This window comes from Stegostoma tigrinum, chromosome 20 (genome assembly GCF_030684315.1).
Source record: "Stegostoma tigrinum isolate sSteTig4 chromosome 20, sSteTig4.hap1, whole genome shotgun sequence".
Classification (NCBI taxonomy): domain Eukaryota; kingdom Metazoa; phylum Chordata; class Chondrichthyes; order Orectolobiformes; family Stegostomatidae; genus Stegostoma; species Stegostoma tigrinum.
In genome coordinates, this window is record NC_081373.1 from 51,828,886 (window position 1) to 51,845,150 (window position 16,265).

General features: G+C 40.4%; 1 protein-coding gene across 2 annotated transcripts in view; it reads left to right on the plus strand.

Annotated features, from left to right (window-relative positions):
* Positions 1-425: 425 nt before the first annotated feature.
* Positions 426-16,265, plus strand: part of cabcoco1 (ciliary associated calcium binding coiled-coil 1) — a 70,994-nt gene continuing 55,154 nt past the window's right edge. Inside the window, exons 1-3 of one of the 2 annotated variants that reach the window (XM_048551381.2) lie at positions 426-586; positions 6,271-6,377; positions 15,616-15,785. In XM_048551381.2, the coding sequence (XP_048407338.1) occupies positions 452-586; positions 6,271-6,377; positions 15,616-15,785 (412 nt within the window). In that variant the 5' untranslated portion in view covers positions 426-451. The remainder of the gene's footprint in view (positions 587-6,270; positions 6,378-15,615; positions 15,786-16,265) is intronic. The other variant, XM_048551382.2, reaches the window with a different exon arrangement.

Genomic DNA, 16,265 nt, shown 5'->3' on the forward strand with positions numbered 1-16,265 from the left:
CACGGCACAACATCGTGAGCCGAAGGCCCCGTGCTGCGCTGTACTTTTCTATGTTCTATGTTATTGTCTAGTCAATGGTTAACCACAATTTTATTTTAGTTATATGCATGTTAATTTTCATGCATGTTACGTTGAAGATGTCATTGATAAAAGAATAGTGAAAATCAGTTAAACTGTGGTAATTGATAATACAAATCGACTTTAATTTTGATTTTCTTTTCAATTGAGACATAAATCGAATGCATGCAGTTTCTATACTACGTATGCAAACTATGCATTCTACCAGATTGCCAAGTATTTGGTGAAACAATGCCAAATGTTTGTATGCCATGAGTTTTAATGTTGGCTAACTCTTGTTACAAACCACTATTGCAGATTGCAGGAGGGTGGGAGATGGTGCTGCGCTTGCGCATAGCCGACAGGCCGGTTGCCATGGTGCTGGTCCACCACCATGTCGGTTCACCGAATCAAATCGCGCTCAGGCCGCTCGCAGGTCGACAGCCCAACGTCTCAGAGCGGACACAACACTAAGAGGAACGTGTCTTTGCAAAAAATCTCCGACAAAACCGTGACAGAAGATCAGGCGGTAGGTCAGCCCCCATACCCCGGGGTTGGGGATTTGGGCGGGAGAAGGGGGGGGGGGAGCGGGTGGTGCTGCGGTTTGGGAGGTGAGAGGCGCTTTCCCCTGGCGGCTGTGGCCTGCTCCGTCAACCAACCCGCACCCCGCCAACACCCCTCCCCCACCCCACCAACACCCCTCCCCCACCCCACCAACACCCCTCCCCCACCCCACCAACACCCCTCCCCCACCCCACCAACACCCCTCTCCCACCCCACCAACACCCCCCCACCCTACCAATTCACCGCCCCCACCCTACCAATTCACCGCCCCCAACACCATCAATGCCCTCCCCCACCCCACCGACGTCCCCCACCCCACCGACACCACCTCCCCACTCCACTGACACTCCACACCCCCCACCCCACTGACACACGCCCCCCCACCCCACTGCCACACGCCCCCCCACCCCACTGCCACACGCCCCCCCACCCCACTGCCACACACCCCCCCACCCCACTGCCACACACCCCCACCCCACTGACGCACCACCCCAACATCATCAATGCCCTCCCCCCAACCACCAACACCCCTTCACACTACCAACACCCCTCCCCCAGCCCCCAACACGCCCCCACCCCACCAACACTACACCGCCCCCACCCCACCAGCACTGCACCCCCGCCAACAGCACCTGCCCCCAACCCGCCAACATTGCACCCCTGCCAACAGCACCTGCCCCAACCCGTCAACACCTGCTCACACTACCAACACCTCTCCCCCACCACGCCAACATACCCCCATCAACCCCACTCCTGCATCTGCCCACCCCATCACCCTCACCAACTGCCATCCACCCACCCTCCCTCCTTTCCTCCCTCCCACGTCAGCATCAACCCCAACCCCTCCATCCCTCCCTCCCGCGTCAGACCACCCCCTCCCTCCTGCGTCAGTCCACCCCCTCCCGTCTTCCCTCACTCCTACCCACGGCAATGGCAACCCCAACCCCTCCAGGAGACTGCAAGATAGATGTTAGTTGATAAGAAAGCATTTTTATTGGGCAGGATCGAGGTAAAAGGATGCAGTTCTGCCAGAGCAGCCCTGTTCGTAGATCTTGGGAAGGAGGTATAAGCAAACTTTCCATTGTTGAGGATTATGAGATTGAATGCATGGAGGGAGATCCTCCAGAGAAAATTAATCTGTGACATTCCTGGGAGACGGTGGGTTGTTGTTTCATAGTGTCACATCCTGACTTGAATTATTTGTCACTGGTGGGTGTCAGCTGAAGCATTGTGCTCAATTCTGAGATCTATACTCAGGAAGGATGCTAAAACTTTGAAGTGATGCAGAATAGGTTTACTGAAATAAAGAGAAGCCATTTGCAGAGTTGGTAACCAGAGATCTCAAACTCAAATGATTGTCAACAGAAGCAAAAGTGAAAATAAGAGTTTTTTTATCATACGGAATCGATGATCTGGAACATATTGCATAGAAGGCAGTGTAATAGCTTTCAAAAGTCAACTGGATGAATTCCTAAAGGGGAAAAAAATACAGGGATAAAAGAAAAAGGGGGCAAGTGGACCTAATTGGATACCACATTCTAAGTGCCAGAACCATCATGATCTGATCAAGTGGTATCCTTCTATACTGTGAGTCTATCATCCTCTAATAAACCCCCAGCTGGCAGTTACAAATGCAGCTTTTCAAAGATGGTGCTGTCGATATATCAGCCAAACCTCCAGGAGTTATGCATATTTTAACATAATAGTAATCAAACACAAATGCTACATTCTGAAGCAGGCTGAAAGTTAGCAAACATAAATTAAAGCAAAACAGCAACATAGATTACAGTTTAAGTACCAGCAATTTTAGTAGGATGCAGACACTAGCCCTCCCTCCCCTTCTTTTGGTTCCCTTCCCCTATAGAGCAACATCCTTTCCTGTCATCTCTTCTCACTTGCCTTCCCACTATATCCCAGTTTCTCCCCTTCTCTCTTCTTCCACCACCCTCTTTTTACTCCTCCTCTCCTCCTTTTTCAACACATGGTTTCACCACTGCTAACTTTCGTCACACATTTCACACACAGTCTTCATGATACTTCATCTCAGTTTATTTGACTTAATTTGTTCAGTTAATGTTACATTATTTATTGAATTCAAACCCAGTGTTTTGCTATTTATCGCGACTTCCATGTCTAGGTTTTGAAAAATGTTTTGAAAATCATGAGTAATTTAGAGATATGTGTGTTTCTTATATTTCTGTGACATTAAAAAAGAGCTCTTGATCACTGTGACCCAGATGGGAATTCAGTAACTCTAGCCAGTTATCCCAGTATGATTTTTCAGTGAGTGTGTTTTTGTGTATGGCTAATGTTGTCAGCCAGATTATACAGCTCAATTTTGCACTCTGGAAAATATTGTTGAAATGTGTTGACCTTAATTTTCAATTTCTACAGTAAAGTGGGTGTTCATTTTAGAACATAGAACATAGAACAGTACAGCACAGAACAGGCCCTTCAGCCCATGATGTTGTGCTGACCATTGATCCTCATGTATGCACCCTCAAATTTCTGTGACCATATTGCATGTCCAGCAGTCTCTTAAATGTCCCCAATGACCTTGCTTCCACAACTGCTGCTGGCAACGCATTCCATGCTCTTACAACCCTCTGTGTAAAGAACCCGCCTCTGGCATCCCCTCTATACTTTCCTCCAACCAGCTTAAAACTATGACCCCTCGTGTTAGCCTTTTCTGCCCTGGGAAATAGTCTCTGGACAGTTGTCATATTCTAGCTTGGTGGATATTGGTTGTGATATCAACAATATTTTTAAAGTTAATAAGCTTCAAGCATATACACAAATCATTTTCCGCTATTAAGTTCCTTAATATTCTAATTTACCATGTTTGTCCTCCAAACATCTCAAGAGTAACTGCCTTTCATAAATCGCAAGCTTGGATTATTAATACAGTAAACACAAATTTATCATTGTGTCCAGTGATGTGTGATGACAACAGTGGAAATGTGATTGTTGTATTTCATAAGTTTGCCAATCACAACAGGAATTGTAAAAGTTATGGATGCTCTGATAAGAATAAAATTCATTAAATTTTCAGACTGCTCTGTCACGCAAGAGTTTTAGCAGTTTTAGTATTTTGTAGCAGAAACAATAAGGAAGACAGTGATGGGTGTACATTTAGATTAATTTATCAAATGGTTGGCAAAGGCTAGATGGGTAATAATAACATGTTTTAGGTTTATCCAGTGTCACTTATCTTGCTAATGGCTAATGAGGTAATTAAAATCCCTAGATTTCGGAAAGATTCCATGAGACTGGAAAGTTGTCTCAATAAGCAGAAAATTAGCGATCAGGTAGTTTGAAATCTGGTGTTTTGGGGCAAGTATTAGAATCAACCCTGGAGGAATTGATCATTGTAGAGATTTTTAATTCACCTGTTTGCATGTATTTTGACACACCACTGAAGCAACTGAGTCTTAAACCCAAGCCTTATGGCTCGTTGGTACCGTTCCACTAGAGCACCATCAAATCTTCTGCAGGCGAGTAAGTAATAGGTAGTTAAGACCATAAGACATAGGAGTGGAAGTAAGGCCATTCGGCCCATCAAGTCCACTCCGCCATTTAAATCATGGCCAATGGGCATTTCAACTCCACTTCCCTGCACTCTCCCCGTAGCCCTTGATTCCTTGTGAGATCAAGAATTTGTCGATCTCTGCCTTGAAGGCATCTAACGTCCCGGCCTCCACTGCACTCTGCGGCAATGAATTCCACAAGCCCACCACTCTGGCTGAAGAAATGTCATCTCATTTCAGTTTTAAATTTACCCCCTCTCATTTTAAGGCTGTGCCCACGGGTCCTAGTCTCCGCACCTAACAGAAACAACTTCCTAGCGTCCATCCCTTCTAAGCCATACGTTATCTTGTAAATAGAGTTAGAAGTGGATTGGGGCCAATTGACGCCAAAGAGGGTGACATAGTCATTTTAATTGACCTATGTAGACAGGTTAGACGCAATCCAGGGTAGGTAGAATTTGAACCCAGACATTCTGGTTCAGAGGTAAAGACACAACCTCCGTGCCACTAGACTAAAGAATATATGTATAACCTTAGAAAAACTCAATTGGGAAGATTCAGCATTGTTTTGTAAAAGGAAGATCATATTTAATAATTTATTAGAGTTCTTTGAAGGTGGAATGTATGATACATGAGAGCCAGTAGATTACTGTACTTGGATTTCTGGAAGATATTTGATAAGCTGTGATGTCAAAACTTACTATGAAAAATAAATGCGTCATGAAGTGTGGGTAACTAGCATGGAAAGCAGATTGGCTGGCTGGCTTGCTAGCTTGCAGGAAGAAAATGGATGTTGGCCTCATTGGTAGATTGTGGGGTTTGTGCTGGGATCTCAACTTTTATGATTTACATCAGTGACTTCGATGAAAGGAGAGAAGACGTGATGGTTAAATTTGCCGATGATGCAAAGATGATCATGAAAGTATGTTGTGAGGAGCATTTGAGTTTGCAGACTGATGTAGATAGGTTGAGTGAAAAGGCAAAGATCTGGCAGATGAAGTATAATGTGGGGAAATGTGGAGTTGAGCGTGTTAGAAGGAAAATGAAAAACATGGTGTATTATTTAAACAGAGAACAACTGCTGAAATTTGCAGTGCAGAGAAATCTGGGTGTTCTAGTGCATTTCAAAAAAAAAATCATGAAATATGGGTGTTGCTGGCTGGGCCAGCATTTATTGCCCATCCAATGTCTTCTTGAACCGCTGCATTTTATGTGCTGTAGGTAGACCCACAATGTTGTTATGGAGGGAGTTCCAATATTTTGACCTCGAGACGCTCGAGGAACAGTGACATATTTTCAAGTCAGGATGGTGAGCAGCTTGGAGAGGAACTTGCAGGTGGCATTTTTCCCAAGAATGTCTGTGTCCTTCTAGATAGTAGTGGTTGTGGAATCTTGGTCAACTCTGAAGTGCATCTTTCAGATGGTACATAATGTTGCTGAGCATTGATGGTGGAGGAAGTGAATGAGCCACAAAATGTCGGTGTGCAGGTTCAGTGTGTAATCAAGAATGCTGATGGAATTCTAATGAAATCAAGAAGGCCAATAAATGGGTTGTCTATGATAATTTGAGCTGGCTTTGTTGCCAGTGGGCTTTAGAAAAGGAAGAGCTGATCTGAATGAAGGTCCTGTATACATAACGTAAGATTCTGTATGGCCCTGACCACGTGGATGTGAAAAGGATATTATCCCCTGTGGATGAATCCAGAACTAAGAACTGTATTTTAAAATTAGGGGTTGCTCTTTAAGAACAGAGATGAGGAGAATTTTATTTCTGTCCGAGTTGTGCAATCTTGAAACTCTTTGTCTTAGAGGGCGATGATATAGAGATATTGAATTATTTTCAGTCAGAGCTGGCTAGATACTTGTGAGGTAAGGAAACCAAAGATCACCCAGTGTGAGATGGATTGAAATTTGAGACACAAACAGATCAGCTATGATTTTATTGACTGCTGTAGCAGGCTCGAGAAGCTAAATGGCGTATTCCTGCTCCTGTTATGTGTATTCATAGAACAGATATCTGACATGAACTGAGAATTCTTTGCCTTTGATTTTGACACAGATAAATCTAAATTGTAATGAATGATAATGGTTGATTGCATGTTAAACTGTTATTTACTAACAGGATGGAAGGGTTCCTGGTGTGCAAAGAAAAAACACACTAGCCTGGACATTTATTTCTTCTGAACAAATCTCTGATCTAATCCAACTAACAGTGGATGGAGTCCAAAAGTAAGTGGTAAACATGTTAATGGTCAATTTGGAAACTGTCATATTGAACTTTGATGCAAAGTGCATCGAGTTGGCAAATGTTTTTCAAGACTAAGTTGCTTTTAAAGATTCAAGATCATGTTTAATTTACTATTATGGCCATCCGTTCTGTGTTGGATCTTACATCCATCTAATAACCACGTAACAATACAGTGGAGTCCTTTGTCTGGTCATTTGCCTGTAAGCATGGCAGATGGCGAAAAGAACATGAAGGACTAAAGTAGAATATGTAGAAAGAATGTCATTGACTGCAGAGTTACAAAAGTAGGAGCAGCGAAGTAAGCTTTAACAAAATGAATATATTCAGCTGCTTTGGTAATCAATGTCGTAACAAATCTTGTGCCATCATTTAAAGCATAGATTCCAGTTCACCCAGGTCGTGAATTGAATTTGAATTAGCTTTATTGTTGCATGTACTCAAATAAGTACAATGAAAAGTTTGCAAGTTTCCACTTACAGCGTCATGTTAGGTACAAAAGTGCCATGGTACACTTGTGTTGACCACAATTGAAGGACCATCGACATGGTGAAAGACGCTTTTGGTCTGCCCGCAGCCTGTTGGGCTTCCAGAACAAAGAGTTGACTGCAATCAAGTGTTGCAAACTGGCACATTCCTAGGTTCAGGACTACGTGCTGTGGGATGCACTAAAGCTTGTGATAGCTGCTGCCAACGCGCAGTGGGGAGACACCACTATCTGAGATCTTTGTGCAGAAGTTAAATGGAGATCTGTTCAGTTATTGGACCCACCCAATGCCTGAAATGTATGTAAGTGTAGTCTTGTTTGTGAAAGAGGTGCCTTTGGTTTATTAGGATAGAGTCAAACTCCAAAGTTTGTTTATTTCCTTGATATGCTACTGTACAGAACCGAATGGTATTTGTGACTATGTGTATATATAAAAGGACTTATGTTCTGAATAAATATATTTTTGAAACAAAAAAGTCTTAGAAAATAGAGAAATAAAACAACCAGCATTGCAGAAATAAAAGTTCAGAGCAACAGTCTTTCAACCCAGACCACGCTGGCACCTAGCTTTCAGTCCACACCGGACCTTGACTCCAGACAGCACCAGACTTCACTTCAAGGTTCGTGAGGCGGAGAGATTGCTCTGCAATCACCTTGAGACCAGGAGTCCATGCTGAGAGGCTGAACAACTGTCATGTACTACCAGAAGACTGCCACACCAGGTTGGAGGCTGCCACGCCATGCATAATGATGCCAGTGCTTTGAAATTAATCCATGTACTTGCTGTGGTGACTTTTAGGACCCGCCTCTGATTGTAACAAGGCCACTACATGAAGGAAGAGAGAGCGAGGATATTCTAAATGCTCAATTTGCAAATTGGACTTCATAAACTAAGCCCAGGAGAGATCTTTTATCACCAGACATTGGTCTATCAATTTTTTTTTGCATGCTCACTTAGTCCTCATTATTCCAGCTGGTTTATGTTATTAGTAGGACAATGCTTTTTACACACAGCACCATTTTCATTTTGGGATAGGGCTACACTCACTAACGAAAGGTTAAGAGATAGCAAATAAAAGCATGTAGAATTATGGAAGGGTAAGTAATAAAAGATTATTTCCTATAGTTATTGTGTAAGGGGTATCATATCCAGAATAGTATCGGATGCATAAAGCAAGAGGTCGGTCCTTTTTGCTCCATGCAAAAGACTATTAGAATATAAAATATGTTATCACAGGGATCTTGAAGCCAATTCAGCCACACCATTTCAGTGGCAATAGATGAATACCTTAAGATCGTAAGGGATACAGCTGGAAACTGGAACAGTAGATCAGTAGGCAGTAAACAAAATAGTTTATTTCTGTGTTGAAATTGTGATTCTAGAAAGTGAGGACAGTTGACCCATATTTGACATTGTATATGTTCTGCATGTTGTCAAGTCCCATGATGTCACACCATTATTTAGCACCAAGTGATTTCAAGATGTTTAAGAAAGTTATGCACTGGAATATCATTTTAGCTGAATTGAAAGTGTCTGACAACATTACTTGCAAGATGTTTATTTTCGTCATTACCACTGTTTTTCTCAGTTGCTAGTTTAACATAGAAAATGTTATCTAAAATGATAATAAGTGAGTGTCTTTCAGATTCAGTTTTGTTTTTGGTGGGGTGGAAGGGTGGGAAATCCAGAAATCTCAGGGACTTGTGGTTCCTACTGAACTAAACAGCAAGACCTTATTATTTTTATTTAATGTACATTTACTAACTGGTAGCGTTGAGGCCACTGAGGTTGGTTGGGGTCATGTAGGATGATTTTAATTTTCAAAAGTTCCCCTTGAATTGTATCCAAGTAGTCATTTCTTCAGGGCACCTGGATAAGAAGGCTTAGTTTGAAGACTTGTATGTGTCTCAAATTAGACCTTGAGATTATGGAATTTCTCCCAAAATAAAAATGAATTAATTAATGTTTTCTTAATTTATTGCATTTCTTTGCAACAACATATGCAAGAGTAAGATGCAGTTAAATCAAATGAACGATAGGGGTCTTGTGGTACAGTAATAGTGTCCCTGCCTTTGAATCAGGAGGCCTGAATTCAAGTCCCACCTGCTTCAGAGGTGTCTTATAATGTTGTTGAACATGTTGGTTAGAAAATATATACAAGTAATAAAGCAGACATTCCCCAGATTGTGAACAGGTTTCGTTCTTGAGTATGTTCGAAAGTTGATTTGCTAGCAAGTCAGAACACGATACTGGACAATATGAAATAGCCATTCATAAGTATGAGGAAATGTTTGTATGTTGTATTTTCAGAATTCATATTTTAGGAAAAAGTTCTTCTGAAATTTAAGTTTTCTTCCGGACAAACTATATTTTCTAGAATATGGAACTGTTCCAGAAAGCCACCTGGAGCTTTGAATCATTTCATCTGGGGTTTTATCCTATGGTTGCCTTTATATTACTTTTTTATTTTAATTGAAGGATAATTACACTGTTTGTTACATTATAGCAATAGTTATTCAGAATATTAAGTGTACTCTCAAAAGTAATTTATACCGTACAGAAGTAAACTTCTTTTCATTTAATTATTAATTATGAGCAACATAATGAAAGTATTTGAGGAGGTTCCTGAGTTTTTCTTTAAATTTATTATATGTCAAGCCCCTATTATAACATGGCTGTATTTAATATTTAATGGTGCAATTTAAAACCTGAAGTATAATAGGGCAATAAATTTATTTTGCGTGAAATACCATATTTGCAACAAGAAAGACTAAAAGCTGGATGAATCTGAGTTTGAAGGCAGTAATCTAGTCACTTTTCCTTTTATAAACTGCTAAATCTGAGACGTCATTTTTTGAGGCATCACATCTAAGGAAGTACATTGAAAGCATAGGAGAGGATTCAGAAAAAAATTGCAATAACTGTGTGCGTGATGAGGGTTTCAGTTATTTGGAGGCACAAGAGAAGCTGCAATTGTTCACCTTAGAGCAGAGAAAGTGGGTGAGGAGTATAATGAACCAGATCTTGTGTGAAGATCTAGGATCGAGGGTCATGGTGAGAGAGAGATGGGTGTCAGGTCTGGTGGCTGCAAGAGCTGGTGAGAAGTTAGGAATCCTGCAGCAAGTAACTCACTTCTTAACTCCCCAAAGCCTATCCACTATATACAATGTGAGAGTCAGGTTTGTGATGGAATATTTTTCACTTTCCTAGATAAGTGCGACTCCAACACTAGCTCATGTGTTGATCTGTTCCTCATCAGGGATGCAGATTCTACCCATTCTTCTTTAGAATTGTTCAAAGACAGAATTTTCAGGCCCCGCTGATGTCGAGAGCAGGGGCAAAAGGAGACCAAAAATATCAACAGTAGCCAGTGTGGCAGTATCCTGATCCCATTCTTAGTGGTGACATTTTTAAGGGAGATGGGTTTGAGGACCAAAGTGGCTACTAACCCCTATGAAACAGACAACCAACAAGTCTCATTAAAGCCTTGGTAAGGTCAATCAGCAGAAACCAACCAGGATTTCCCATTCACCCTCCAGATTTTTGGTGTAACAAGGGGCAGTTGAATTGCTTGGAGGCAAATGTCCAGTTGCTGGCCATTGGACCAAAGTTCCAAGTAGGCCTGCAGGCCTGTAGAGGGATTTCCCCCCACCTCCACATGTTGATAGCCTAATTGCTTCCTCTTCTTAATCACAAAAATTGTTGCTTAGAAGGCATGTTCATGTGGAAGCCCCCTCTTAGTGACACTTTGCTGTACCCTTTTGTTCCTGTCGCACTGAAAGCCTTTGGCTAACAATGCTCTGTCCATGCCAATAAACAGGACGCCATGGTCAAAATCTCAGCTCAGTGATTATATCCACCTGTAGATTGATGTGAGATTAAGAAACAGGCCTGTCTCCTTTACCTTGCCTCTAAAATGAAAGTTGAGGCATATTGTCGGCAAATATTGGAAAAGTCCAGTCAGTGCCTCTGAGATTTTTCATCCTAACGTCCTAATATTTCAGTTGCACACCATCTGAGCTAGCTGACATTTTAAAAATTCTCGTTCCTATTAACTTTTTATTAATGAAACTTCCTTTTGAATATTTCTCCAATGGTGTCTTATTAACTATTCCAGTGGATATATTAGAGTTTTATTTTCTCTTTTCATTGTAGAACTATTTACTAGGGACTCTGGTATCAACCATATAATCTCTAATTGTTCCTATCTTTTATTTGACTATCTTATTTTTCCATGTGTGTAAAAGCATTGTCTCTCCTCATCTTTACTGAGAATTGCTTGAAGATATTTCCTTTTTGCTTCCTGATCTCCGTTCACTTCTCTTCTGGATTATGTTGAATGACTCAATTTATTTTGTATACTGCTGTAAATTTAGAATTTGTTTTTAAAACTACATATTTGCTGTTTTTCTAATTGAAAAGACTCAGCATTTATCACTTAATTATCAGTTAGAATATACTTGTTGCATGCCTTATTTTTCTCTCAATTATCTATTTTCTTGTTTCTTGATGATTTGGGTGAGGGATAAAATGACAGATCGGTTAATGTGTCATATGTTTCCTTTCATCTAATTTAACTGATTAAATTTCCAGTGCCATGTCTTTATCTTTGACTCCTTTCTGGCTTCATTTTCACCATGAATGAGAGGTAGATTTTGGTCATATTGGTATAATTCTAACTTTTAAATTGTTTGCCTAACATCTTGAATTAGATCTAGTACTGTACTCAGTTACACATGCAGCAATATTGATGAAGGAGACAGTGTCTTCTATAAAACATTCTCCATGTTGACCTCAAACATTGTCGTCTTCTACTATACTTAGAATTGTTCTTGCTGTGAATTTTCTTCCCACCAAAAGTTATCATTTTACATTTCTTTACATTCACTTGTATCTGCCATGTGTCTGCCCATTCCACCAGGCTACTTCCTCTTAAGTTTATCACTGTCCTCTTCTCAGAACTTCTGATTTGTGTTTCATCTTCAAATTTTAAACTCGTCCCCCTGCAGTGAAGTTCAATTCATTAATGTGTATCATGAAAAGCACTGGCCTAAGTACTTACACCTGGGGAAGCAATCATTACCACCACTCTGTTTCCTCACTCAGTCAATTTTGTAGTCATATTGCCACTTCCCCTTTTATTCCATAGGTTTGTCAGCAAAGTTACAGCCCATCATGTGGCACTGATCAATTACCTTTTCTAAGTCCAAATGTAATGCACCAAATGCATTACCCTCACCACACTCTTTTTGTTACCTCTTCAGATAACTCAATAATAGGTAATCCTTAGATTATGAATGGATTCATTCGAGTACATTCCTAAGTCATTTGTACACAATTCAGAACACAGTACAGTAAAATATAAAAAGCCATTTGTAAGTATGAACAAATGTTTGCCTGTCAGATCTTTAAAATTAATATTAATACACCTCTGTACGTGATTTTATTAGTGAGTTACGAGTAAGTATGTCAGATGTTTGTAAATCGAGGACTGCCTTTATATTAATTATGTTTGACTTTCTTATAACAAGCCTTGTTAATTTGCCCTTAATTAATCCACCCTTGTTCAGTTAAATGTTAATTTTGTTTCTAAAACTGAGATTGAACTGATTGGCCTTTTATCTACTGAATTTATTGTTACATCGTTTTTTGAACAAGGATATCATAATTGCAAATGAGGGCTGTTGTGGTACAGTGATAATACCCCTACATCTGGACTAAAGGTCCAATTTTAGGTCCAACCTGGCCAGACATATATTGTAACATGTCTGAGCAGGTTGACTTTAAAAATATTAGTGATAATTGTAATTCTCAAGTACTCTGGAGCCATCCTCGTTGCTGATGGAAATTGGAAGATTTTGGCCATGCCCACTGCAGTTTCCACTTTTCCTTCCCCCAGAACCCTTAGAAGTATCTCTCCTGATCCTGGTTATTTATCCACTTAAAGCACTGATGGCCTTTCTAATATCTCTTCTAAATCAAGTTTTCAGCTCAGCTATATCTGATTTCACTGTGACTTAGGCTAGTACTCTTTTCCTTGACAAGTATTATAAAGTGGAGGTTGACTCCCCCCTTTGATAACTAAAACCAAAAAAACTCAGAAAGGAATGCCTCACTCTATAATCTGTTGAAAGGAGTGTGAAAAGTGGTGTAACCTGTTTTTCTGCAACTTAACAAAGTGGGTAGCTGGATGAACACAGCAGGCCAAGCAGCATCTCAGGAGCACAAAAGCTGATGTTTTGGGCCTAGACCCTTCATCAGAGAGGGGGATGGGGAGAGGGTTCTGAAATAAATAGGGAGAGGGGGGAGGCAGACTGAAGATGGATACAAGAGAGTTGCAGTGGGAGAGAGATTCCCTGAGGTTGGTCCGGAGGGAGGAGGATACCTCCCCATCCCCCCTCTCTGATGAAGGGTCCAGGCCCGAAAAGTCAGCTTTTGTGCTCCTGAGATGCTGCTTGGCCTGCTGTGTTCAACCAGCTACACACTTTGTTATCTTGGATTCTCCAGCATCTGCAGTTCCCATTATCTCCAATCACAATTTTAACCTCACTGCGAAGCCTCTTCCAGGGATGCCTAACCTGAAGAAGTTACCTTCCTACCTCTGGACCAACCTCAGGGAATCTCTCTCCTACTGCAACTCTCTTGTATCCAGCTTCGTCCGCCTCCCCCTCTCTCCTTATTTATTCCAGTTGCCTCTCCCCATCCCCCTCTCTGATGAAGGGTCTAGGCCCGAAATGTCAGCTTTTGTGCTCCTGAGATGCTGCTTGGCCTGCTGTGTTCATCCAGCTTCACACCTTGTTATCGTGGGTTCTCCAGCATCTGCCGTTCCCGTTATCTCCTTTCTGCAACTTCTGGTCGTTAAATAAACTAAACCCCTGACACTTACTTTACAGTCAACAAGTAACAATTTATTTGTTTAGCTCTAACAGTGAAGAAACTAACTAAATTATCAACAAACCAAATAAGCCCCTTCTAACTACTAACTATTCCTGAATAAAACAAGATTCTAATGGTATCCTGTTACAAGTCTCACTTACATAAAACAAAATTTAAAATAATAAAGATTTTAGTCTCTCAAAATTACAGCCAGGTTATGTCTTCCAGAATGTTCTGTGCCTTCTTCGTCGAATGTTCTGTCAGGAATGCATTCTCCGTCAAATTCTTCTGTCAGGAATATTAACTAGTTGTGCCGTAGGTACCTCTGATTTAGATGGTGCTTTCTGTAAAACTTTGAGAAGATTGTGAGAGTTTGTGAACTCTGGCAGATGGCAGTTGACTGTCCTGATTTTCCAACTGTCCCCTCCTTTTATAGCCTTGATGACATATCAAATTCTTACAATAACATTAGTGCTATGTTGTCAAAGCATCAGATTTAAATTTAATTGTATTTTTAGCCTCTAAGTGCCTGATTCAAATTGCGTGTACAGCTTTTTGTTACGCATGTTCAATTTGCTTTCTGTGGACGGCAAACCCAAAGCCACTGCCCACAGACATTTTGTTTAAATCTCTAAGTATGGAAAAGCACATAATCTTTTAAAGGGATCATGCAACTACTTCCCCCTTAGAATTTTACAAATGTCAAATTCTAACTTCCTGCCTTTCAATCTACAAGTACTCTACCCAACTTTGCAACAGTAGTGTAAAGACATGTAAAGTGTTAATTTAGTACCTGAGTTCCGTCCTTTGCTTTCACTTTAAAGTCTCCTTATTTGGTTCCTAATCGACCATCGGCCTTTTTGTTATTTTATATGTTGCCTGTTGGTCTGTTCTCGTGGCCTATCTTTTCCACATGATTGGCGTTGGTGTTATCAACTTAACATCTGTCGTATGCCATTCTGTGCTTAATCTTACTGTTTGTCACTTTACCCATCGAAGGAGCGATCTCTGGCTTTGGTTGACCTAACATATCCACTTGTACCCCAGCCACCTTCTTCAAAGCAGCCCTTTGTTCTATCAATGAAAATAGCACAAAAGTGCTTTATCTTGTGCTTCATGGGTTTTGTGATGTCAGTTCTTCTATATATAAATAATGTAATAAACTCTACTGTCAGAATGTTGGATTACATTCATGATTTTTCTCACCTTGGAGTCAAAAAATTGAAAGCTCAGACCCTACTCAACTGACTTAGGTCCATTGTTGCAAAAGACCATCTGTTATCCAGTGGTTTAAAACAGGAGTGACCAGAACAAGAATTTCTGCCCCTCGTCTTGTGCATCCTTGATCTTACACTTGGTTTATCCCAGTTCCCTTGGTATTGATTTGCTTGGTAATCCTAAATTGCTTTATTCTACCAGTAGTTTGGATGCGAGCATGATAAAGTAGTTCCACTTCTTTATTCACATTATTTACATTATGATAGTCGAGATTTTTCTCACTCAGTTTTCATCTCAAACTGTACAACTGTTCAGCTTATGTCATGATTATATTATCAGTGATATTATTGACTGATTTACATTAATGCTTTACTCAATAGCCAAGGTATCATTTTTGAAACACAGTTTCATTTTCCCTCTGACAGATGTAGCGATCCCAGATCACATTTGAAGAAGGGTGAGGGATCTCGCTAAGAGTCCTAGCCAACATTAACCTCTCATCAGTTCCCTGAAATAGATTATGAATAAAAATAGAGAATGCTGGAAATAATCTGTGGGTGTGTGTTATCCCTGCATTTGTTTTCTGAAGAATGTTGTTTTGATGTATTGTAACTTTCTTGTTTTCCTGTATTCATGAAAGAAGATTGGCGGAAATTCTACAGCTCAGACTTTTCGAGTATAGCATGAAACAAGGCATCCTCTTGGATTATTATGTTTCCGGGTTTTGGTGGGCAAAAGAACAGAACTTCACAATGATACAAATATCTACCTTCATGACTCTATTGAAAACCATTTTGACGAATGTCAGCGGTAAGTATTATCTAAGTTGATGAATGATCAACAAGATCGGGGGCAATTAATGAAAACTTGTTCTAATCAAATTAAAAAATACGTTGCTATTCCCCTTCATCCATTGGTAGGCACCATTCAGGCAAATATAACCATAGTCATGATATTTTGTTATGATTAGTTTTGTGTGAAATGCTTTGAGACATTTCTGAGATGCATAATAAGAAACCTGGTTAAATATAAGTCTTTATTTCCATAAAAAGAATGAGAACAAATCCTTGGCTTCCTGCTGTAACCATGATTATTGTGACTTAATCAACAAACTAGTCTGGGACACTTTTTTTTCTTTTCCTCAGATGTTATCCTGAAATGTCTGAATACATGCCAGGATCATCATAGAAATGGTATTTGGAAATAAGTCTCCCTCCTAATTAGTCCATAAAGTTTAATGCTATTAACAACTTTTTACAGAACTAATGGCATTTTGAATGTGCATTTTTG